The 27,382-nt window shown below is 34.3% G+C and overlaps 1 protein-coding gene across 10 annotated transcripts in view; it reads left to right on the top strand.

Moving 5' to 3' along the window:
• The window catches only part of LOC127881066 (rap1 GTPase-activating protein 1-like), a 218,588-nt gene that overhangs the window by 156,058 nt on the left and 35,148 nt on the right, over window positions 1-27,382 (top strand). For 9 of the 10 annotated variants that reach the window (XM_052428680.1, XM_052428681.1, XM_052428678.1 and 6 more), the window contains 2 exons: window positions 25,783-25,873; window positions 26,637-26,717. In XM_052428680.1, the coding sequence (XP_052284640.1) occupies window positions 25,783-25,873; window positions 26,637-26,717 (172 nt within the window). Of the gene's footprint in view, window positions 1-1,474; window positions 1,582-6,716; window positions 6,985-25,782; window positions 25,874-26,636; window positions 26,718-27,382 lie in introns of those variants that run through there. The other variant, XM_052428684.1, reaches the window with a different exon arrangement.

Below are 27,382 nucleotides of genomic sequence, written 5' to 3'. Positions count from 1 at the left end.
ACCTTTGAATTTTCCTGCAAGGAAAATGAGCGACACTATAATTCAGGGGAACTCGACATTCTAAGAAACAAATCAAGGATTTTGATTAACCCATTTATGCCTAAGCATCTAGAAAAAAGGCCGATGCTGCGTCTCATCAGGGTCTGCGCTGTTTGGTTGAAGGAATTTCTGTAAGAAATATTCTAAATATAGAAATAAATATACTCAGACATGATTATGACCTAATTTTGGAAATAAATTGATCCAATTTAGAAGGATGGGAGAGTCCACTAGGCATAAATGGGTTAAGTACAAACTGAGTAATTTTATGTTTCTCTTTTGATTAAAAAGCCTTGGGCTTGAATAGAGGCAATAACGGGAATAGCTAAGGAAGAGCAAGTACTTGGTGTCTGTTATAATGGTGAGAGTTCTCTCTGACTAAAGGTCCAACCCATTGGTAAACTTATATGAATACACAATAGACTTACAACCATAAAAGACCCATCCAGAATGTGAATATATTCAGGCTACCTCTGGTTGTTGTGACATTTACAAAATGTTCGTCATGGAGAATGGTGTAGAATAGAAGTAGTAAATGCCAAGTTTGACCCAGAATTAAAGCAATTTTCAAACTTCAATTTAAAGAATGTTCTTTACTTTTATAAGACTGTAGTCAAAGAATTGTTTGGTGAATACAGGTCTGGCTATAAAAACCCTCTGACTCAGGACCGAAAAAAAGGCAGGCTATTTCAACATTTCTATCTCTAACTCAGAAACATTAATAAATGGTCTCCTAATTCAGAGGATTCAAAGTATATTATTCAAATTGAAAAACAAACAAAATAATTGCAGTGTTTTTTTTCGTAAAAAAAGGGATTGGTATTCGGTCCCTTTCCCAATTGTAAAAAAAATATATATTTTTTTCCCAAATGGGACCTGAAAATTCCAAATCATAGGTTTTCAAAAAAATATTATTTTTTTTTAGATTTTATTATTTTGTTCATTTCCCATCCAGCCATATAAGTTTAACCTTAGTAAAAACAATACTGAAAACACTTCTATTCAAAACAGCAGCAACACTGATTTTCCATTTTTTTGTCAAAATGGACGCAGATTTTCTCAATTCAAAGGGCCCCTCAGCATGGTCCCATTCTCAAAATGGTAAAAAAAAACACTGATATGTGAACATGTTTGGCTAAGTCCCTTTAAGATTGTATCTCAAACAACCACAGTTCAAAGCCCTACTATGACATGATTCATATCATGTAAATATGACAGCTTATAGCGTCTTCATGTAAATTGAGATTTCAAATTAAACTTAATGCTTTTGTCGTTTGTATGATCATTTAAATAAACCTGTGCATCAAAATTGGATACACTACTGGCCAAGACGTTTAAATTGTGATCGAATCGTGTGTTTGATAAATGTATTATCAGCTTATATTGACTTCAATATTTGAGCGTTTGATATGAGAAAAGGTTTACCATTGTAAACAATTAACCGGCAAACATCAAAGGATTAAGTGATTTTAAATATTTGAAAGTTTGAATGTGGAAATAGATTAAAATTAGTGGACATACCAAAAGAGTTATATTAAGAAGGTATTATAATTGGATTGTGTGGCTCTTAATTGTTGGGGTTTAGTTTCAAACATTTAAATAAGAGGTTAAAAAGACCTAAACAATTTCATGTGGATTATAATTTAAGTGTACACTGGATTTGAGGGAAAACTATATGAATAAATAAAAAAAAGAGTTAAATGTTTGTGCATTATAATTTTGAATGTGATGATGCACTGAGTGCAACTATTGTTGATTAAAATGGTGAATGTTATAATACTTAAAAGTATTTTTTAAAATGTGAAAACAATCATGTATCCTTACACATAAGAAATGCATCATTAGTATCCTATCAAAGGAATGCTATTTCAAGTAAAATCCCATATTATATAAGAATACATTAATTATTGGTGAGTGTTAAATATTACATCATTTAAAAACAAATCAAGCTGAAACAGAAATATAAGTATTTCAATGGAGATAATTTTTGTGAAAAAAAAACAAACAACAAACTTCCTTAAACATTTGAATTCGAAGTTTTATTATATTTTGAAGATAAATGTTATATACTTAAATTTAGCATGTACATTAAAATTTGAGCATTCTAAAAAATTAATTAAATAGATCGATAGTGTTGGAAGCTGCAATAATGAACTCTGTTAATATATTTGCAAGATACGTTATCTAATTTAACATTCAGATTGCTTGGTAATCTATAAATAACATTCAGATTGCTTGGTAATCTATAAATAACATTCAGATTGCTTGGTAATCTATAAATAACCTTTAAAGAAGTTATCTGAAGCTGAGGCAACCTCATTAATTATTCTCTTTTTAGAACTTCTGTCATGAGTCATGGAAAACATATAAATTGTGTATAGATTGATACTTAAATCTATTGAGACAGAAATGAAACAAAACTGAAAACTTTGTATCAATAGTTGATGTTATGGCCTTAGGCATCTTATTAGGTTATCATTTATTTAATGTAAAAAAAAATAAAATATAAAGAAAGAAAAGCAAATGTCAATTTTTTGCAATGATATAAGAGTTATTTATGTGGATATACAAGCTGAAGACTTCTTCGCCAAGCCAATGCATAGAATTTGAGGCAGGCATATTTTTAATTGTGTGTGCATAAAATTTATGTTTAGATTTAGCCATTAGATTTAACAAAAATATGTATTTTCTCTCAGTACTTTGATATTCTACATCAAAATATTATTTTAGCATTCAGAGATTAACAAGACAATTTTCTTAATGGAATGACTTCAAATTACAACACTATTCTTGCATATGGAAGTAGTATGTAAATTAACTGACAATATTTACCACTATTTTAATTAGCTACTCACTTGAATATTCAATTATAACCTCTCACTGAACTGGAATTTTCATGGGAAATTTTTTATTTTAAATCAATGATTAAATAAAGAAAATGTCGATATGATTATTCATAATTAAGCTAGAAAAATATCGTCAGGAAATTCTTACCAGGACATTCAAATTTACTATAAGTAACAAACTACAGAAATCAATCCTCATTACACTGGAAAGTAAGTTTTCACAATAAGTCTTTTCCTTGTGAATCAATATGTCTCAAGATTGTTTTATCATCAAATTCAGAGGCTGATGAAAGAGATTTTTAACTCTTTCAGTGCTGGAACCGAATTTTGAAGGCATTTGCAAACAGTTTGGATCATGATGACACGCCACAAAACGTGGCGTCTCATCAGGATCCAAACTGTTTGATATTCTGATAGTATTCTTTGAAAAAAATCAAAGAAAATGCTTATTTTAGAAATTCAGCTGACAACATTTTTGCAGACGACAAATTTCCCAGCATGCAAAGGGTAAATAGACATAAAAACACCTTGTAATATGAGCTGTGACTTGGAAAAACGGGCTTAATGCATGCATGTAAAAGAGTCATCCAAGACTAGCCTACGCAGTCAGCACAGGCTAATCAGGTACAACATTTTCAGTTTTTTAGGTATTTTTTGTTTGAAGGAAGTCTCTTCAAAACAAAAATCCAGATTCAGTTGAAAGTGTTGTCACTTATTAGCCTGCATAGTGGTCGACTGCCTGCAGGTTATTCAGAGACATTAACCTACACACATTCATTTAGACCAGTTTTCCGAGAACCATGCTTATATTATCAACAATATATATATTCATATTTGACAATAAGCCACACCTTGCACCCTCCAAGCTGTGAGTCTGACAAATGAGGTGTAGTTTGTTGTGTGGTCATGCATTATGACAATATCACATGGTGACAATTGAGTGGCTAATAGTAAATCAGGATGTTGAGTATTTTTTGTAATGTCATACAGATAAAATAAGTCAATGACATGCTTATATAAGCTGAATGTAATAGGTTTAGCCCACACAATATTAATGCAGACCAGACCCATTCGGTCCAGAAAGATTATGTTTTCACTGGCTACCGTATATTAATTTTTTTTAAAGATAGAATTTAGGAAAAAAAATCAAATCAAATTATTGTTTATAAAATTGTATTCAACGCTTCAGTAAAGTATGTCTTACTGCATGGCAAACATGGCAATAATGCAATAAAAAATCAATGAAAATGTTTTATTCTTTTGACATTCAATACAAAATTGTCTTTCTAAATATGCACATTTATAAAATGAGGGAAAAATGTGTGTTTTATGATGGTGGATGTATCTTGCCATCTTGCTGTTGGCCACAATGATAAGGCAGTTCTTAAAATGAACTTGGGCTCATGATGAACTTTTGTGATGTTCTTTTCTTGGGGTCTGATTTTCATAATATAGTATCCAAATTGTTCATGAAACTTGGTCATAACATTTGTCCTAATGATATGTTTATCAATTTTCAAACTGGTTCCTGTTGTAACGTAATTACACATTGTTTGTGGAGAACACACAGTAACAAACAAAGTTCATTTCTCTTTTCATCACGATTTATTTCTGTGGAATATTTTCAACTACAACGCTTGCTAATTTTCGTGAAAATACAATTTTACAGCACGGCGACCAATATGGCTGCCACAAGAAGAAAACATGACTGCTCTATTCGATTGTCAAACTAACATGTCTTTTTAGAAAAAAGAAAAATCAAAACTGACCAAATAGGCCTTATACATTTTCTGATTGGCTATTATAAATATGTTGGTTGACAGACTCTCTTATGTTCCACTTCAATGAAGCAGTAGGCAGGTGCTAGACAGAAATTATCTTATTTGACCATGTCAACGAATATTTTTTATGGCTTTTCCAGATTAGCATATTCCTATAGGCAGTCATGTTTTGATTTGCATCGTGATAAGCATGGTACATTTTAATGTAAACTTAGTTACATTCTCTTATGATTTAGTAAATATTAAATTAAGATTCTATAATTTTATTTAAAGCATTATTTTCTCTATAATTAAACATTTATTAATAATCTCCAAAATTCAAGAATCCTATTTATGACATTTTAAATATGGTTGTTGTGATAAAAGATTTATTAATAATTTTCTACAATTATTAATTTATAACTTAACCAACTACGTTGCACTGTGCTGTAAAAGAACTAGGTGAGTTTAAAGAAAAGGTCATCTTTTACTAAATCTTAATGAAACTTAATGTTCCTGTCAAGAACTGTCACTTTTCATTGTGGCCGATGGCAACATGGCAATATATGTATCCTGGAAAAAGCAACTTTTGGGAAAAACCCACAAATCTGCTTGTACAAATAAACATGACCCATTTATAATCCTTTCAAACTCACACACCGTATCAACCATTATTATTTGAAGGAAGCTATCTTTGGTATAATAATGGACCAGCGTTGTTTGTACCGGGGTGAAATCCCCAGGCGAAATGAAGGCCATATGACCATGGCATACCATGGTAGACCATGGCTAAACCATGGTTGACCATGGTCATATGACCATGGTGGACCACGTTTTGTTAAATGGCACCACAGTCTTTGACCATGGTTGACCATGGTCAACCATGGCCAAATACCATGGTTGACCATGGTCAAATACCATGGTCGACCATGGCCATATACCATAGTTGACCATGGTCAAAGACTGTGTCGCCATTTAACAAAACGTGGTTGGCCATGGTCTACCATGGTAGACCACATTCATATGGCCTTCCTTTTGTAAAACAGCACCACAGGCTTAAGTGGTCATGGTTTTGACAGAAAAAGGCTGATGATAACTGCTGGAATTTCTGCAGGAATTTCCTAGAGAATTCCAGGAAAAAGGTCAGGCTTGATAGGTCTGTTTTTTATTTACCAAAACTAGAAATAAAAGGCAGTTTGACATTAATAATTAACTTTTTGGCATTGAACACTTGTGTAGAAAGGCTCTTACTGTAAGGGAATATTATGTGTCCAGGGCCATTGAATTACTGAAAGAACTTAAAGATAAAATTCAACATTGTAATAAAATCATTTGAATTGCTGACACTTCATCAACATGTTGGCGAACAGTTAATGAGTATGAAATGATTGGTTATGCATCTGATTATGTTGATGACAAAAACATGGTTGACCATGGTCACCATTGCCGACCATGGTCCATGTTTTTTGTGACCATGGTCAACCATGTTCCTGATCATGTTCCACCACGGTTTTTGATGGCTGACAATCAAATACCATGGTCAACCATCAAAAACCATGGTGACCATGGTCTACCATGGTAATTGTTTCGCCTGGGTTAAGTTGGTTTTTTCTAAACTCGTGCTTTTCCAGGATCAGTCTATTTACCCACCAATCCCAGCTTATCATAAAACACTAAACTCTTTCTTTATTTGTCACATTTAAGTGTGACAGACTATATAGCGATGCGTGACTGTAGCATAATTTGCAACATTTACAATTTCAGAGACAATTGTAATATTTTACTTGGCCAACCTAAACAATGCTTACAACTTATTAATTGTGAAGGCATGTTTTCCATGAGGCAGGTTACAATATAAGGTCACCACGCAATTAACATTAAGCAATTAGTTAGGTTTTCAACCAGGCTAATACTGGCAGCTGGTTGGTTGTCAGCATTTGATAATTAATAGCATACACCATAAATTGTGCATTGATAACTCTTTCTGTGTCAAAGCATGGGTTATTTTAATTACTGATTCGTGTTTTCTATTTCCTGTTTGAAGATGAATGTTGTGAAAATATATTTTAAGGATGTAGTGATGTGTTTAACAAATTTAAAAAGAATCGTTCAACTAATAATACAAAGTATTAACTTTTAGTGGAACTAATTTGTGCGTGAATGCTGTTTGACCTGCGAATTTGAAAGTGCATGAACATGATGATATAACAGAGTGTAAATATCTGATTGATAATGGATAGTATATTGAATGCAAATAGTATGGACTCTCTCCAGATATCTGCCCCAAAGATTCGACTAAAAAATATCATGTCGGCATTGAAAATCATGGGAAAAAATGGGTAAATAGTAATTTTTATTTGCTTCTTGCACTTAAGTTTTCCTTTTTGTGTGAACATTATATTTCTTCAGCCAGCTGTTGGTTTGAGGAATCTTGTATTTTTGATAGCTGTTCAATCGTAGGATGCTCAACACAAGTATCTTACTGCTCTTGTTATTTACAGTGAAGATCTTCACAAAGTAGTTTTTAACATGTTCCCAAATATACATGAAGTAAGCATTCAAACCCCACAATTATTGTGGGGTTGTTATGCCCTAAAGGATCTGTCCATCCGTCATTCCATCACACTTTGCGTTTAGGTTTCGCGTAATTAGGTTTAAATGCTCATAACTTCTATGTCGCTTCAGATAGCAACTTGATATTTGGCATGCATGTGTATCTCATGGAGCTGCACATTTTGAGTGGTGAAAGGTCAAGGTCATCCTTTAAGGTCAAAGGTCAAAAAAACAAATTCAAGGGAAGTAATAAGCATTAAAGGGAGATAATTATCTGAACCTGCCAAATGATAAAAAAAATCAAAGCACCGCAGTAGGGGACATTGTGTTTATGACAAACACATCTCTTGTTATTAATATTTTTATGCCCCCAGTGGGGTGGCATATAGCATTTTAACTGTCTATCCGTCCGTCCGTCCGTCCGTCCATCAGTCCGTCCGAAAACTTAAACATCCAGGCCATAACCTTTGCAATATTGAAGATAGCAACTTGATATTTGAGTGGTGAAAGGTCAAGGTCATCTTTAAAGGTCAAAAGTCCTAAAATACAATCCAAGGGAAGTAATAAACCTTAAAAGGGAGATAATTTCTAAACCTGCTAAATGATATATTGAAATTTTATTTCAAAGTGGCGCAATAGGGGGAATTGTGTTTCTGACAAACACATCTCTTGTTATTAATGTAATTATAATTATTATTATAATTATGATTATTATTACTATGTTTTCTTGGCAGATTATTTGAAGTGTCATGATAAATGAGGATGACAACTTGTTAAAGGGGCCTTTTCACAGATTTTGGCATATTTTGAAGTTTGTCATTAAATGCTTTATATTGATAAATGTAAACATTGGATCTTAAAAGCTCCAGTAAAAAATCAAGAATAAAATTTAAAAAAGGAAAAAAAAGTAGCCGTTACCAGGGCTCGAACCAGTGACCCCCGGAGTCCTGGAATAAGTCTGAAGTAAAAAAGCATTAGCCCTCTCGGCTATTCCGCCGGGTATACACAGTGTAAGTATTTTATACCTTATATAAGCAATCTTCGTAGTTTCGCAAATTTAAACGACAACAACAAAACTCTCCAAATTATTCAATCGTTTTGCGTTGCAACGCATTATAATTTTTATGTCCCCCACTATAGTAGTGGGGGACATTTTGTTTTTGCCCTGTCTGTTTGTCTGTTTGTCTGTTGGTTGGTTGGTTTGTGCCAACTTTAACATTTGCAATAACTTTTGCAATATTGAAGATAGCAACTTGATATTTGGCATGCATATGTATCTCATGGAGCTGCATACTTTGAGTGGTGAAAGGTCAAGGTCAAGGTCATCCTTCAAGGTCAAAGTTCAAATATATGGGTCAAAATCGCTCATTTAATGTACACTTTTGCAGTATTTCAATATTCAAGATAGCAACTTGATATTTGGCATGCATGGGTATCTCATGGAGCTGCACATTTTGAGTGGTGAAAGGTCAAGGTCAAGGTTATTCTTCAAGGTCAGATGTCAAATATATGTGGCCAAAATCGCTCATTTTATGAGCACTTTTGCAATATTGAAGATAGCAACTTGATATTTGGCATGCATGTGTATCTCATGGAGCTGCACATTTTGAGTGGTGAAAGGTCAAGGTCAAGGTCATCCTTCAAGGTCAGAGGTCAAATATATGTGGCCCAAATCGCTTATTTTATGAATACTTTTGCAATATTGAAGATAGCAACTTTATATTTGGCATGCATGTGTATCTCATGGAGCTGCACATTTTTAGTGGTGAAAGGTCAAGGTCAAGGTCATCCTTCAAGGTCAAATATATGGGTCAAAATTGCTCATGTAATGTCACTTCTGCAATATTGAAGCTAGCAATTTATATTTGAAATGCATGTGTATCTCATGGAGCTGCACATTTTGAGTGGTGAAGGGTCAAGGTCAAGGTCATCCTACAAGGTCAAACGTCATATAGGGGGACATTGTGTTTCACAAACACATCTTGTTAGGTTTTCAAATCATCAAAAGATACATATAATGGCTATATTGGACTATGGTAAATGTTCAGTAATACTGTTTCCTCACGAATATCATAACTAAAACGAAAATTTGCGTATCTGAAACAATTTTTTTCAATTTTGTCAATTTACTAAACCGTGAAAAGATCCCTTAAACCGGTAAAAACTTGCTGCTTTTCTGCTATTATTTCCATTTGCTAATAATTGCTAATATAGCACAAATCATTCTTTAATCAAAGATACTAACTGCTTAAATACTGAATTGATTGCTGCATTTTTTCCCCTTCTTTATAAAGTACCTGTAAAATGCACTTTGCCTGATGAAAAAAAGAAAATTCTCTATTGCCAATCTGAACAATCCCAAAAGGGAGGAAAGTTATCTCGATATCGTTAAAAACACAATTTTATCTGCCAGTGAACAAATAAAACGAGCATTGACAGGGCTTTTTTCCTTCTTTGGGACCCGCCGAAAATCGGCCCTTTCCCCTCAGATTTTTTTTTCCCTCAGCAGGTAAATTTTCCCCCAGACATCATTTTTTTCCCCTAAAAAAAAAAAAAAAAAAAAAAAAAAAAAAAATTTTTTTTTTTTAACTTTAAATACATAAGTTAACCTGATCCAGAGTAGAAAATATAACATATTGCATAATTAAATTATCTGTTGCCTTGATTTTGTTTTAAAAACAGCAAAATATGTTGAATTGATTATTTAAGACTTTCCTTATTTTCCCCAAAATCCGGCGTATCGCGTGATTTTTTCCCCCAAAATCTGGCATTTTGCGCGATTTTTTCTCCTCAAAAAAGGCCAGGCCCTTTCCCCAAAATCAGATAAAAAACCCTGATTGAAACTGAAGTTGCATTTAAGCAAAAACCTGGCAAATAAAATAATATTTAGGTGTTTTTGTTCAATTAAGTACCTAGCAATAAATTTTTTTCCTAATGTCATAGTTTTCAGGTGCAGCGGTACAGGTACTTTTCCCGATGGGGAAAATAGCCCTTTGGAATATCATCGCGATATCAAACTTAGATTTGACATTCTTTTGGTGTCTCTCTCACCCAAAAGTGTGCATTGCGGTTTGTTTATGTATATTTTAAATAATATAAATTGTTTCTGTCTTTAGTTTTTGCTATAATATGCACTAAATCTCATGACTTTTGGATAAAAAGATACTGTCTAAAAACATTTTTACTGTATATGTATTCAAATCATGCATTATGGGACAGTTGATTTGTTTGGATGTTATAACAAATCCCAGCATGCAAGCTTAGAGATTTTGGGTTAAACCAACTTAGATGAAAATAATATATATTCAGTTATCTATTTATTTATAATTTAAAATAAATAAATAATTAGAAGCGGTAAAATTGCATATGAATAATTTTTTGAAATAACAACAACAATATTTTCCTAAATATTTTGTTCAAACTTCCCATAATAAGTTCTAAGTATAGTGTTTTAACATGAGCTGTAATATACTCATAAAAAAATATGAATCAAAAGCTTTGTACTGATCCTTCTAAAGTAATAGCAGTTTTGTGCTTTTATTAGCCTAAGGCAAGCTTTTAATGAGTAAGGTTTTGAAGGGAATAATTTTTTTTCCACTTATCCTAATTAATATATTATTTTCAGTAACCTTTCTATTCCACGCAATGTTTTTTTGTTGAAATGCACATGAATGAAGTCAGTACATTTGCTCTCTGTACAATGGCATTTAGAATAGTGAAGCCTTATTAATAGTATGCGACACACATAAAGCCGGAAGGAATGTACATTAAAGTGTGTTTAGGTGCGGATTACGAGCCTGATAATTAGACATTAATATGTGTACAGTATTGTACTGCATATAATGCTGACAGATATCAAGCCCCATGAACTGCGCTAGTAAATTTCTGTTCAATGCTGTGTTTGTTACGGAAAATTACAAGAAGTCAGTAAGAAATCCAAAAGTGAATTAAACATTTACCGGACTTAGATACGTATTTTGACGCGTATGTAGTCCCTTAGAAAGTTAAATTTAATTAAAGACCTTTCTTACTTAGGATTCAAGTTTTTAAGCTTCATTTCAACCCTAATAGATACTGATGAGCAGCAAACATCATAAAACCTGAACAGACAGCAAGTTAGCCAGTTTAATTGTTCCACTGTAACATGGAGATGTAGGATGGGCAACATTGCCTCTATTGTTTAAGAGGACTTACCTCTTGTTATGAGAAGAATGCCTTTTTTTGTTACATCCAACAAAACTGAAGCAATTGAGGATAGTTTCAATACAGTAACGGATATTACCTGCAGGGAAGGTGTATTGAACAAATAAATTAAACAATCAATGTATTATTCAAATGTTGAAATTAGATTAACAGTTGTGAAATGGTAGATAAGTTACTCTAAATATTATTTGGAAAGATGTTATGCTAAAAATATCCCTTATTTCTGAGTCTGAATTAAGGTAGCTGGCTGAAAAAGTTGATATGAAATTTTGAATGTATGTAGTAATGCAGCATAATAATTAACTTTATATTTGCATCACTATATTAACCTCTGCAACACTTTTTAATGAATTCATGAACAGTAAGTGAACAAATTATGTACAACAAATGTGTAAATTAATTTTGTAAATGTCTAAATTCATGAGCCAGTTCATGAACATAACTTCATGAAAACATGAATTTACTGAGCTGATGAACTTTGGTCTCGTTAGCATCAATGTTGTGTTATAGGGATGATGGCCTTTTTCAATATGGACTACATAAGAAATGTTAGTAACTGCACAACTATTCAACCACTTGATACATAATATTTACCCCCATTGGTGCATATTACTAATATTACAACCATCATATATCTGTCACATTAATTACTATGTGCCTCTTTTGAAGTAACTGAATTTGTATTGAATCATGTCAATGCTGAAATAGCTGTGATAATTAACAAAAAAAAGGTGTGCGCTACGAATTTGTAATCATCACCACACTAACAACGTCCATGTTTCTTGTTTGACTTTGCATTTACATTGGGAATTCAAAAGATTATGTTAAAATAATTTCATCATGAGTCTGTTATTTGAGAAAATCATGCATCATTCGCAATTAACCCTTTCACACTTAGAAGCAAACTGAAAATGTCAATGTGCAAACAGGATGAAACCAGAACAGCCTGCGAGTACCTCGCAGTCTGTTCAGGTTTTATGCTGTTTGCTGCTCATCAGTATCTAAGGGTTGGAAATGAAGCCTTTGAAACTTTAATTTAGTAAGAAAGGTTTTGAATTAAATGTAACTTTCTATAGGACTACAAATATGTAAAAAAAAATTTTTATCCTAGTAACCAGATGAAAATCGATAGTATAACAACGATCGCATAAACTTAAGCTTTATACTATTGATATTTTTAGACCATGGTTTTCCGATCTCTATCAATGTGACGTCATAGCAAACGATGACGTTGAAATAAACAAACACTGTGAAGTCAACTTGGGAAACCAGTTTCTTTGAATTTTAAAGAATTTTTACTCTTTTTGAATGATAAACGACCACAAAATAATAGGATAAATAGAATATTATGTGAGTGTAGCCTCGCGCTACATGTTTCTGAGCCTCGCATGATAAACTTGATCTCTATCCGACACTCACATAATATTCTCTATATCTAAGTGGTAAAGGGTTAAGTGTTCTAAAGAAGCTTCAAGTTTGTGCCATTGGGAAGGCTTTCTGATGGCTTTGTTGCAATATTGAGAAGGGGGCTTTTACAAAATAAATGTCTTTCTAACTTTAGTGCAAAGGTATTATGCTTCAACCTATTTATGCCTAGCGTGTAAAAAAAGGCCTTGGCAAACAGCGTAGACCCAGATGAGACGCCGCATGATGTGGCGTCTCATCAGGGTCTGCGCTGTTTGCTTAAAGGAATTTCAGTAAGAATTTCTGTAAAAAATATTCTAAATATAGAAATAAATATACATGACATCCCTAATTTTGATAATAAATTAGAAGAATGGGAGAGTCCACTAGGCATAAATGGGTTAACATACAGAGAGTCCACTAGGCATAAATGGGTTAACATACAGAGAGTCCACTAGGCATAAATGGGTTAACATACATAGAGTCCACTAGGCATAAATGGGTTAACATACATAGAGTCCACTAGGCATAAATGGGTTAACATACATAGAGTCCACTAGGCATAATTGGGTTAACATACAAAGAGTCCACTAGGCATAAATGGGTTAACATACAAAGAGTCCACTAGGCATAAATGGGTTAACATACAGAGAGTCCACTAGGCATAAATGGGTTAACATACAGAGAGTCCACTAGGCATAAATGGGTTAACATACATAGAGTCCACTAGGCATAAATGGGTTAACATACAAAGAGTCCACTAGGCATAAATGGGTTAACATACAAAGAGTCCACTAGGCATAAATGGGTTAACATACAGAGAGTCCACTAGGCATAAATGGGTTAACATACAAAGAGTCCACTAGGCATAAATGGGTTAACATACAGAGAGTCCACTAGGCATAAATGGGTTAACATACAAAGAGTCCACTAGGCATAAATGGGTTAACATACAAAGAGTCCACTAGGCATTAATGGGTTAACATACAGAGAGTCCATTAGGCATAAATGGGTTAACATACAGAGAGTCCACTAGGCATAAATGGGTTAACATACAGATTTTAAATGAAAGAAATCATCCAAATCACAGCATTCTTTCTTTGTTTGTAAAGATCATGATTTATCAAATGTATAGAAAATGTTAAAAAAAACTCAACCTGTCGATTACAAAAAAATAATTAGATTTAAGGGTCAGCAAAAAAGGTTGTTGGGTTAGTGATCAGGTGACATACTACTTTTATCATTACATCTCATGGAGGCTGTGTCGATAACTACTTGCTGTAATAAGGTGGATACGCGTTTACTATTTAATGTCAAACAAATACAGATATGTTGTTTGCAGATGTGATAACTCCAATATCAGTCCAAACAATGCCTCAGTGTTCTGTTTTGGTATGTTTTACCTGAAATAATGAACTGCATGAGAATCAATCAATTCTTTCAATGGAGCATCAGCAATTATAAAATCTATTTAACATTAACAATAACAAAATCTACTATATCAGTACAGTTATAGAAGTGTGTGTTGAAAGATTTGTTTGAATGTGACAATCATCATGATAGAAAAAAATAACTAACTAAAAGGTACTGCAGATTGAATATAATAGCCCCATTGGTGCAAAAAAGTACCATGTGATATTTAAATTAGATTAGGCACTAGCACCTTTATGCACCATGTGATATTTAAATTAGATTAGGCACTAGCACCTTTATGTACCATTAGGGCGATTAATATAACCAGAGCTTTTACAGGGAGATGCAACTGTCTCAGATAAAAAAAAAATATTAAGAAAATGGATAAATCTTAATCATAATAATATACCCTTTCAACCAAGTTCATGGGGAAAAGGTATACTGGAATCCCCTCGTGGGTAGTTGGTCAGTTGGTTGGTTGATCTGCCCTCGGCTGCGTCAGGCAGTCATGTGTATTATGTGTTGCAAATTACTCTCTCAGTTTTCTGCCTCTCAACTCTCAACTCTAGATAAAATTATGTTGTTTATACTATGTTCAAGTGCAAGACTTAATTTTCATGTATGTTGGGATATACTTTGCAAAGTTATGTGCCCTTGAATTTTGGATACTTAAATTACTGTACATGTATCATTTGTGGTGTAAACCAATCTCTTCCTTTTGTGTGTATTATAAATAAACAAAATATTTTTAGATATGTTTTTATACTATTTAACTCAACTCATTTTATAAAGTGAATAAAGGCCTTTGGCCCAAAATACACAGTGTTTTACACAAGACATAACAAATGTTTGTAGTTGCGAAAACATTTTTTTTACATATAAAACATATCAACGTGTTAATTTTATACATAATTTAAACAGGCTCATTTATGTATCTGCTGTGTTAATTAGTTTATAAAAGTCATGTACAGTATTTCCACCATGATACACCAGTATACCATTTACTATTGTAGAAATTCAAGAGGTTATTTTCGTGTAATTGTCGCAATTCTTTGAAGAGTGATGTGCCCTTGAACGTAGACAAATTTTGGATACTTAATTATTTAGCAAATGTACTTGGTGTTGGTAACAGTGTTCTGTGTACCATAAAAGGATTTTAATAGTAGTGTTAGTAATCCATGTGAGCAAGCAAATGACAATATTGTGGGATTAACTTTACTAATATACTCAACTTTTTCACCATTTTAAATTAGGTCATGGCGGGGTGTATTGACTACCTTAGTTTATTTTGTTAATTATGTTATAGAAAATAGATATTTGGTATTGTTTGTAATAAAGTAAGTCAGATAAAACTACAGAACACACACACAACTATTTTTTCTAATCACTAATGCTGAACAAGAACATTGGCAGTTATTGATGGTTCCAGCTATTTATTACTAAAGTCCACAAGCAGGAGTTTTTATTAGTTGAAAAGGCCATAATTGTGTGTATGTGTTACCACTGGCTCCATGTTAGCAGTGGAAATCTTCAAGAGAGAAGAATCAAGCATTGTTAAAAAAATGCTGATATTTTTGCCTCTAATTGGACAGAGATCTGATTCAGGCTTTAATAATAAATAGTAGTAGTCTAAATACTGGATCAGGAATAGTTTGAGAGGACGTTTTTTACACTATATGTGTTGAAATGGACAATGTATTAATGTAAGTGGTTTGTGTCCATATTTGTTTTAAAGTACAAGAAATAAGATCTTGTATTCAAATGTATGTAATATGATAATTGATTTTTTCATTTTTTCATCATGAATATTCAGACAAATCAAAACATAGATACATATAATTTACCTTGAATTGATGTCACAAAAATATGAAATATTAATTATGCTTATTCAGTGTTCTCAGGATTCACTTATACTTATATTGTTCATTGTGTAAATTGAAACAAACTGTCCACGCCAATTGGAGTTTCTGTATGCAGTAGTTTGCAAATAAAAGGAACCAAATGTAGAGAATGTTTTGCAGATTGTAAAACATGAAACTATCAAGAAAACCACAGCTAATAATTTTGTTTTCTTTAAATTATGAATAAATGTTTATGCAATTTAACCCTTTCCCCCATAAGAAGCCAAGAGAAAATGGCTTTTACAATCAGCAGAAAACCAGAACAGCCTGCGAGTAACTCGCAGTCTGTTAAGATTTTATGCTGTTTGCTGCTCATCTAAGGGTTGGAAATAAAGCTTTTCAAACGTGAATCTAGTTAGAAACGTCTTTAATTGAATTTAGCTTTCTAGAGGACTACAATTGCGTCAAAATACGTCTCTAAGTAAAATAAGTGTCAAAGTTTAAACATTTTATTCCAACATAATTGCTGCTATTTGGTTGGTAGAAAAACACAGTACCAAGAATTTTTTAAAAGACAGAAAAATGTCTAATGCATAAATCTCTACAAGATATATATTTTTTTAGATACGCTTTAATCCCTGGAGACATTTCATTAATTGACTGACATTCCTTGAGACACGGAAACCATCTTATGTCCCCTGAAAATCTCAGAAAGAAACCATGCAAATTGCATAATGTAGTATTAAAAAGTCCCTGGGGAAAGCATTGGAGCAGAAATTCTATGGGAAGTAATTGAACACAAATTAATAACATAGAAAATTGCTGGAAACATATTCTCATCAGTGCAGATATATTATGGACTTTTAGCTTGGCTGTTTTTGGAGAAAATCCGAGGTATTGTCATTATAAGCCAGCTCATCGTGTCGTGTTGTCCGCAGTCTACCAGCATCATGCTAAAACCTTGACATTTTGCTCTAAAATCAAAGTGCTTCCACCTACAACTTTGAAACTTCATATGTAGATGCACCTTGATGAGTTCTACATGCCACTACCACTTTTGGGTCACTTGGTCAAAGGTCAAGGTCACTGACCTCTTAACCAAAAAAAATAATAAATTCTGACAAGCTTTCGTATATTCAAAACTGCACCAGCAGCCAAGGGTTGGCACCAGTTATGCGGTGCTCTTGTTAAAATTCAGAGGACTAATTAGTATGTGAACATAATTATACCGGTATGAGCATCTTTTTAGGAAAACTGGGCTTAATGTATGAAAAGTGTCATCCCAGATTTGCCTTTGCAGTCTGCATAGGCAAAATCATGGAAGACATTGTTGACATTTATATAGGAAAATCCAGTGTATGCAGGAAGACCTGTCCCCAGTGGCCAGTCTGGGATAAGACTTTACAGTCATGCATTTAGCCCAGTTTTCCCAAAAGGAGACTCATATATAGTAAATTGTGTGCTACATAGATCTTAATGCAATGTAAACAATAAAGTTGAGCATTTTTGTCCAAGATTTTAGTTTGTTTTCTTTTTTTAGCTCACCTGAGCACAACGTGCTCATGGTGAGCTTATGTGATCCCTGTTAGTCCGTCGTGCGTCGTGTTTTGTGCGCTGTCAACATTTGCCTTGTTAGCTCTCTAGAGGCCACATTTATTGTCCAATCTTCATGAAATTTGGTCAGAAGATTGGTCTCAATGATATCTTGGATGAGTTTGAAAATAATTATGTTTGCTTGAAAAACATGGCTTCCAAGGGGCGGGGCATTTTTCCTTATATTGATATAGTAAAATCTTAAACACTCTAGAGGCCACATTTACTGTCCGATCTTCATGAAACTTGGTCAGAAGATTCATCCTGATAATATCTTGTAAGAATTAAAAAATGATGCCAGTAGGTTGAAAAACATGGCTGCCAAGGACGGGGCATTTTTCCTTGTATGGCTATAGTAAAACCTTGTTTACACTCTAGAGGCCACATTTATTTTCCGATCTTCATGAAACTTGGTAAGAAGATTTGTCCCAATAATATCTTGTTATCTCAGGTGAGCGACTTTAGGCCTTTCAGGCCCTCTTGTCTTGAAATTGTTACAGTCAAATGACAAAACACTTTCATAGTTTCATGCTTGAAAATAGTGACTGAAGTCCAATATTTCATTTTTTTGCCAATATATATAAATATTTCTATATAATTACTTAGTTTGTTGTATTTTTTTCACTTTTCAAAGTTATGTTAGATGATTGGGAAATCAGAAATCAGTCTTGTATGCAGGTAGAGTTATTATAGTGTGTGTTTTAATTAAATATTTCAAGTATTTATTCTATTGACCTTCAAGCAAGTGCAATTTCATTTACTGTCACAATTGATGTTTTTGAAATAAACGTATGGTGCCAAGAGTAAATCTTGTAGAACATAAGGTCTGATTCATTGCTTTATAATAGTTTTGCTTTTTGTGGGTAGAGGGGGGTGGGATAAAAATATGAATCACTGCTTGAGGAATTTATTATACATGCAAAGCACATAAACAGATTGTCATATCTCCTGTAAATATTTGTATTTGTGATCACAGAATTTTAAGTCAAATAAAACACTTTTATTCATGTTTAAGTTTGTTTTCATAAATGATTTAATAATGCCAAATGTCAACATAAGCCAAGTTTTATTTAAATAACATGTATAACGCAATGCAGTGAGCCCAAGAATGATACTCGTCAAAATGATTTGAAGTATTAGAACTCATTAACAAAATAATTAATGACATTTAATTACTGAAAGGGTGTTACCAAATTCATAATTAATGTGCATACTTTTATGCTCATTTTATTACCTTATTAATAATTTTGTTTGAAATAGGAATGAGCAGTTTAATGTACAAGCATGTTTAAATATGACATAATTGTATAAAAAGTGACTGATTGAGATGTTTTTACGATAACAAGCAAATAAATATAGGCTGTTCTCTGTGAAAAGGGGGTTTAATACATGTGCTTAAAGTGTTGTCCCAGATTTGCCTGTGCAGTCAGCACAGGCTAATCAGGTACTACGTTTTCTGCTTTGTTGCATTTTTGCAGGATTTAGACTGTACTTTACAAAATAAGAGTTTAGGCGGAAAGTTTTGTCTCTGATTAGCCTTTGCGGACAGGCTAATCTGGGATGACACTTAAGGCAGATGCATTTATCCCCCTTTTCACTGAGAGCACGGCCCATATCAAATTTTAAGAATCAATATGCTGCACTTTTCGATTTCATCTTTAGAAATAACAGGTCTTTTGCCATACTTTTGAAATAAAATAATTTTGTATTATATAGTGAAGAGAAACTTTAATCACTCTGTGGGATTAATAAAAATAACAGATTAAATATAATGGGCCCTATTCTATAAAATACAACATGTATCCAAGTCAAATGATTGGGAATACCCAAATGTTATTCAGTTTGATGTCATGAAATGTTCATTTTGATTGTCCTGTAATGCCCCTATATTTTTAGCTTGGCTGTTTTCGGAGAAAACCCGAATTATTGTCATAGTCAGCTCATCGTCTGCCGTCCGCCATCAGCCGTCCGCTGTAGGCGTCGTGCTTAAACCTTAACATTGCCTCTAAAATCAAAGTGCTTCCACCTACAACTTTGAAACTTCATATGTAGATGCACCTTGATGAGTTCTACACGCAACACACCCAATTTTGGGTCAGGTCAAAGGTCACTCTAACCTCTTAAAAAAAAAAAAAAAAAAAAAAAATCTGACAAGCTTTCGCAGCCAAGCGTTGGCAACCGTTATGCGGTGCTCTTGTTAAATATAATGAGGGATGCATATCCTGTTTCTGTAAATGTATTTTAAAAGATGGATATTAAGAAATTAAAAAAAGAATGCTAACTATGCTATCTATTTCCTAAATACCAGATGTAAAGATATCATCAACCCTATCTTTAACTCATCTAGTGGTTACTATGCACTATTGATTGATCTGTGCCTCTCCCAGACATGTGAAATGCCCTATCAATTAAAGAAACAAAAGAGCTTAATGGCTTCAGAAATTCAATATTATTTCCTGATTACAAGTATTGATGAGACAGCCTCTTTATGTGGATCAAGGTTTTATATGTTGTCATTGGAAAAAAATTGAGAGGAAGAAAAAGAGGTTTGTTGGAATGTTAAACTAAATATAATGTAGCCCTTTAACCCATTTATGCCTAGTGGACTCTCCCATCCTTCTAAATTGGATCAATTTATTTCCAAAATTAGGGATTTCTAGAATACATATTTCTATATTTAGAATATTTCATACAGAAATTCCTTTTAGCAAACAAGCGCAGACCCTGATGAGAGGCTGCATCATGCGGCGTCTCATCTGGGTCTACGCTGTTTGCCAAGGCCTTTTTTCTAGACGCTTGGCATAAATGGGTTAAACCACTTAGATTCGAATTAGGACGCATTTGTAGTCCCATTGAAATTCAAATTTGATTAAATACCTTTATTACTCAATTCAAGTTTGAAAGGCTTCATTTCAGACCATTAGATAATGATGAGCAGACATAGAGGGGGTAATCACATGACAAACAAGATGGCGACGTCCATGCTGAGGCGTGTATTTTTCGTCGTTTTATACCCTTTATTACTTGTATTATTATTTTTTATTCCGCTCACTTTCCAGCCATATTAGGAAGAAAGTTACTTGCTTTTATTTCATAGTAATATTCACTCTATATCTCAACTCATGGTATAAAATTTCTTAACGGATGACCTACTAAGGGCTCCACTAAGAAAATTTGCTGGGAGTAAAGTTGAGATATAAAGCGAATTTAAATACAAAATAAACGCTTAAATCACCTTTTTACTGACATGGCTGGAAAGGTAGCGTCATTTACAAAATAAACAGAAGTAATATAGGGTATAAAACGGCGAAAAATAACTGTCTCGGTATGGACATCGCCATCTTGACTTTCACTTGATTACCCCCTCTGAGCAAACAGAATAAAACCTGAACAGACTGCAAGTTACTGCCATTTTCACTTTGCTCAATATGGGGGAAAGATTGTTAATATGCTGAAATTGCAAGCAAATTTATGATATATTGAGAGTTGAGCGCAAAACTATTGTATATTACAATGTTTTGTGTCTCATTTTTTAGCTCGGCTGTTTTCAGAGAAAACCCAACGTATTGTCATAGCCAGCTCGTCGTCCGGCGTCTGCCGTCTGCCATAGGCCGTCTGCCGTACGCTGTTCGTGTTGTGCTAAAACCTTGACATTTTGCTCTAACATCAAAGTGCTTCCACCTACATCTTTGAAACTTCATATGACTAGATGCACCTTGATGAGTTTTACACGCCTTACCCATTTTTGGGTTACTAGGTCAAAGGTCAAGGTCACTGTGACCTCTTAAAAAAAAAAAATTCTGACAAGCTTTCATTTATTCAAAATTGCACCCGCAGCCAAGCGTTGGCACCCATTATGCGGTGCTATGGTTTTTATTTGTTCTTGCCATAAATAAAGGACTGCATTTATGTATCATGTTTCTCTCTTGCTGGTACATTTGTACATGTTAGATATTGTTGGACAGCCTTCATAAAATGTAAACAGATTTGTTGAAAAATATGGCATAAACAAGATGAACAATACATATCTGAAATTTTATAGGTACACAGTATGTTGCATGGGCAACAGCTGCTGTTGTTTTCATAATTTTTATTGTTGGAGTTATCCATTTACTTTGCTTGAAGGCATCTTTTTGAAGTTATTATTTATTTACACCCGAAACAAGCTATTCTAAATAACTGTGTATGGGACAAAACTAGTCCAACTTGTGGATGTCTCAAATATTAAGCTTCTTTTAATATTGGTAATATTTGGAGCGTACAACGGGGGACAGACCAAAACAATGGTGGAAAGTTTTCCTTCTTTGTCTATATTTATTGCGCAAGTATTTTGTTCTGCTTTCGCAGCCAAGCGTGGCACCCGTTATGCGGTGCTCATGTTTAGTATACCTATTTAAACCCATATTTATAACACAAGACAATGTTTTCAATTTAACCCTCAAATTCCCACTCGGAGCCAAAGTTGAAATGGCTATGTGCAAACAGCATACAACCAGAACAGCCTGCGAGTAACTCGCCCTTGCATTGTTGCACTGTTGTCATTGTATTGTCGCATTCTCGTTATAGTACTCTCGCGTTCTCGTATTCTCGCCCTCTGGAGTTTAATGTGTTACCACGATGGCCTTAACAGAATTCCGTACAAAACGCCACAAGTATGTTACCCAATGTTAAGCTTAGTTTTGTAATATTGATTGGTAAAATAGTTAAGACCACACGTGTGACTCAGGGCCAGTCCTAGCTTTGTAAGGGACCTAGCATTGCATGTTCTAGCTAGAGAGTTTGGGTCTGAACTATTATGATAGTTGATCTATCACATGGGCGTTGATCTATCACATGGGCGTTGATCTATCACATGGGCGTTGATCTATCACATGGGCCTTGCTCTATCACATGGGCCTTGATCTATCACATGGGCGTTGATCTATCACATGGGCGTTGATCTATCACATGGGCATTGATCTATCACAGGGGCGTTGATCTATCACATGGGCGTTGATCTATCACATGGGCGTTGATCTATCACATGGGCCTTGCTCTATCACATGGGCCTTGATCTATCACATGGGCGTTGATCTATCACATGGGCGTTGATCTATCACATTGGCATTGCTCTATCACATGGGCGTTGATCTATCACATGGGCGTTGATCTATCACATGGGCGTTGATCTATCACATGGGCATTGATCTATCACATGGGCGTTGATCTATCACATGGGCGTTGATCTATCACATGGGCATTGATCTATCACATGGGCATTGATCTATCACATGGGCCTTGCTCTATCACATGGGCCTTGATCTATCACATGGGCGTTGATCTATCACATGGGCGTTGATCTATCACATGGGCATTGATCTATCACATGGGCGTTGATCTATCACATGGGCCTTGCTCTATCACATGGGCCTTGATCTATCACATGGGCGTTGATCTATCACATGGGCGTTGATCTATCACATGGGCATTGCTCTATCACATGGGCGTTTATCTATCACATGGGCGTTGATCTATCACATGGGCCTTGCTCTATCACATGGGCCTTGATCTATCACATGGGCGTTGATCTATCACATGGGCGTTGATCTATCACATGGGCGTTGATCTATCACATGGGCCTTGCTCTATCACATGGGCCTTGATCTATCACATGGGCGTTGATCTATCACATGGGCGTTGATCTATCACATGGGCATTGCTCTATCACATGGGCGTTTATCTATCACATGGGCGTTGATCTATCACATGGGCGTTGATCTATCACATGGGCGTTGATCTATCACATGGGCATTGCTCTATCAAATGGGCGTTTATCTATCACATGGGCGTTGATCTATCACATGGGCGTTGATCTATCACATGGGCGTTGATCTATCACATGGGCATTGCTCTATCACATGGGCGTTGATCTATCACATGGGCGTTGATCTATCACACGGGCGTTTATCTATCACATGGGCGTTGATCTATCACATGGGCGTTGATCTATCACATGGGCCTTGATCTATCACATGGGCGTTGATCTATCTCTAATGGCCATCAAAGTTGAATCTCCATGCAAGATGACAGTTAAAGTGTTCAAAAACTTGTTTTATGCTTAAACTCAATTCCATTTTGTTAATGAATGTAACCTTGATGTTGATGATCGATATTTGTTGCCTAAGGGAAAATGAATATTTTCCTGTCATTAACAGATTTGTTTACACCACATTACCTATATATAAATTAGCTGGTCTCTTTGAAAGTGGGGCTTTATGTATGTGCGTAAATGGTTTTCTCAGATGAGGGATAATTCTTGCCTAAACTGAATATTTGAGATTATGAAAATATGAAAAAAGCACTCCTTCCTATGAAAAATTCCATAAAAGCTGAAAGTGTTATCCCTATTTTTTATCTTGGATGATACTTTAACTCTTTCAGTGCTCAGAAACCGAATTTTGAAGGACTTTGCAAACAGTTTGGATCCAAACTGTTTGCTATTCTGAACAAAACAAAATGCAGAAAATGCTAATTTTAGAAATCAGCAGACAACATTTTAGCAGACGACAAATTTCTCAGCATGCAGAGGGTTAAGCACATGCAAGTCCAGATTTTGGAGACACAGGCTTAAATTAATACAATTGTGGGCACATGTGTTTTAATGTAGGAAATTATGAACATCTCTATTTCTGCATAAAAGAAGACAAAACATATGGATTTAAATTATAAAAGTTATTCATTACAAATCTATGTTTCTATTTGTTCCTTCAATATTTTGCCAGCAAATTTACAAAGCAGTTGCTCCAAATCTTGAGTGCAAGCAGGTACATTTTTGGTTAATAAATTTGTGAACCTTTAATTGGTATATGTTGTCGTTAAGTGACTGATCTGTTACATATTTGCTTGATAAATTGACAGCACTTTACTTGCCCCAGGATATTGGTCAGGGAAAGTTCACGTCCGCCATAAAAACTACAATAACTGTTTAATAAAAATAGGTATCTTGTTAAACTTAATTATGTGGGCTTTCAATGTGCATGATAAAGGACAAATTTGTGATATTATAGAAATTTTGGATAGTTCAGAATTATTTGAATCGCTGGAAAATCTTAAATATTTAAAATATTGTTGTTGTTTTTTAAACTTGACAATGAACTGAAAGCAATTGCCTCATGAAGGGCAGCTATTCTGTGAAACTTTCATTTAAAAATTGTGCTGATTTGCTTCCCATTGAAAAATAATATTTATATATTGAAGTGTGTTGGTATAATAAGTCTAATGTATATATATCTATAACAAATACAATTATAATTGGGGTTCAAAAAAACATAAACAATTGTGAAAAGAGAAGTTAAAATGCAATCCTGTTTGCATGTATCACAGTGAAAAAAAGACCAAAATAAAAATCTCTTAGTACGTATCATACTGCGAGAAATACAGAAAGTGCTTAATATATATTGTCCTAATGGCAAGTCATTTATTTGGTGCCATTAGCAAAACAAATCTCAGTTTTTGTTCATGTGACAATATAAATGTAGAAAAGTAAGACGTAAAAGGGGGTATTTTCCTGCTACAAGATTAGCTAAACGAGATGTAAATCCCCAACAGATAGGTTTCACTGTATTTCTCACAAAACCTTCCCCAGGCTATTTGCTATTATCGGATTGTATCTGTATGCAATTTCCCGTATTTTACGATGTGCTGGACGTAATTTTTCTTCCGGAATGTTGGGTTTTAGTGTCACAAAGAACGAATAAGTCCAAAGAAGATTATGCGGTTATAATTAACCTAAATACACTTGACAAAATAGTGTACTTAACCCTTTACCTCTAAGATAAGCATTTTGACCCATCTTTCATTCCTTAAAAAAATCAAAGTACATAAAAGATTTTTATTTTAAAGATTTTAACTTTAAAAAGCTTGTAAGAAGCAAACAGCATCAAAACTGAGCTCGTTCTGGTTTTATGCTCTGGATGCATATAGCCATTTAACTCTTTCAGTGCGGGAACCGAGTTTTGAAGGCCTTTGCAAACAGTTTGGATCCAGATGAGACACTTTAGCAGACGACAAATTTCCCAGCATGCAAAGGGTTAAACCCTATTATAAACTCTGGCCCCATGTGCTCTAAACGTTTTGTCTTGTTTGCTTCAGGAAGCAGAGTATGGATGGACAGCTGTACTGTGAGTCACATCTGCCCACAACGCCGAAATCCAAGATGGAGGACAAGTCCAAGAAAAACGTTGTATGTCAAATGCATGTTTTTCTGAATGTCATATTTATATCTGGAATTATCTCTTATTTACCTGTTCCTGTCAATTTTGAAAATGTCCTACATTCTATTTGCAAATAGTTTTGAGTTGTAGGGGTTGTAGGAGCATATATTTGGGGTTTTGTCGTCTTTCTAAAACTTTTCCTGTCCTACTCGATGTTACCACCTTAGCTCATCCTATTCAGCATCCATCACACTTTCAATATTACTTGACTTCCAAAGTTTACAAAGCTTGGTATGAAGTAACTCTTTAGGGTGGACATGTGCATCATTGTCAGGTTGTTGCGGTCCAATGATTTTTCTGGAAGTTATTCCTTTTTGATTATACATGTAATTATGTCATTTTGAGAGGAAATTTTTGTTTTGAAATGAGGATGTAATGATCTGAATTTGATGAAAGTTTATATGTGGGCAAGTGTGCATTGTCTGGTTGCTCCGCTCCATTGAATGTTCAGGGAGTTATTGCCCTTTGAATAATAATTTCTGTTTGCGTTTTTTCTTGGAAACTGAATTTTATGACACGTCAAAAGCAGCATCCTTATTGGGTGGATTTGCATGTATATGTTCCAGTTGTTCTGCAGTTGAATGTTATTCAATATCTTTTAAAAGTATTTGGCCCAAATGTGTTGTTTACTTAAACATGCAAGAATACTGGGTGTGTTTTTACGCCAGAATTGCGATTTTATTAAAGCAAGGCACAGTTGCAGCAAATATTGAGCATGCTGTCTGCTTTAAGGGTCCTGACTTCATCGACCTGATTATTCGTCTCCAAGACAACCGGATAGAAGACCAGCGCTGTGATATCTCCAACTTCAAGGTGAGAGGTCAAGGTCACACTTGATATCACACTTTCAATCACATTTTCAACCTTGTTCTGGGAAAACTGGTCTCAATGCATGTGCGTCAAGTGATGTCCTAGATAAGCCTGTGCAGACCACACAGGTTGTTCAGGGACAACACTTTGAGCATAGACAGAATTTTGTTTAGAGGAAATTTCCTGTAAACGAAGAATGCAGCACAAGCTGAAAGCGTTGTTTCTCAGGTAAGAGTCTGTAAGGACAGCATAGCCTAACCTGAAACCCCCTGCGAAACGTTTTAGAACTGATCTTTTTATAAAAAATTTAGAATTGTACTGGAACAATTGACTAGAAGTGTTCTGGAATCATCTTTAAAATGGTCTACAATGATTTAAAAACAGTTGTTGAACGTTAAATGAGAATAATTTTTAGAACAAACAGTTCTGAAGGTTTGTTCTAGAACTATTCCAGAATTGTTCTTGTATAAATTTCTAGAACTGTTTTAGAATAATTGTTCTAGAATTTATTCTCATTTAACGTTCAACAACTGTTCCTAAAAAATTCTAGTAGATTTTCAGTATGATTACAGAACAGTTCTAGTCTGTGTGTTCCAGTACAATTCTTGAAATGTTTTAGAACTGTTCCGAAGGTTTGCTTCAAGTAAGTCTGGAACGAATGTTCTAGA

The sequence above is a fragment of the Dreissena polymorpha genome, chromosome 5 (assembly GCF_020536995.1).
Source record: "Dreissena polymorpha isolate Duluth1 chromosome 5, UMN_Dpol_1.0, whole genome shotgun sequence".
NCBI lineage: Eukaryota > Metazoa > Mollusca > Bivalvia > Myida > Dreissenidae > Dreissena > Dreissena polymorpha.
This window is presented reverse-complemented; position numbering and strand designations above follow the sequence as displayed.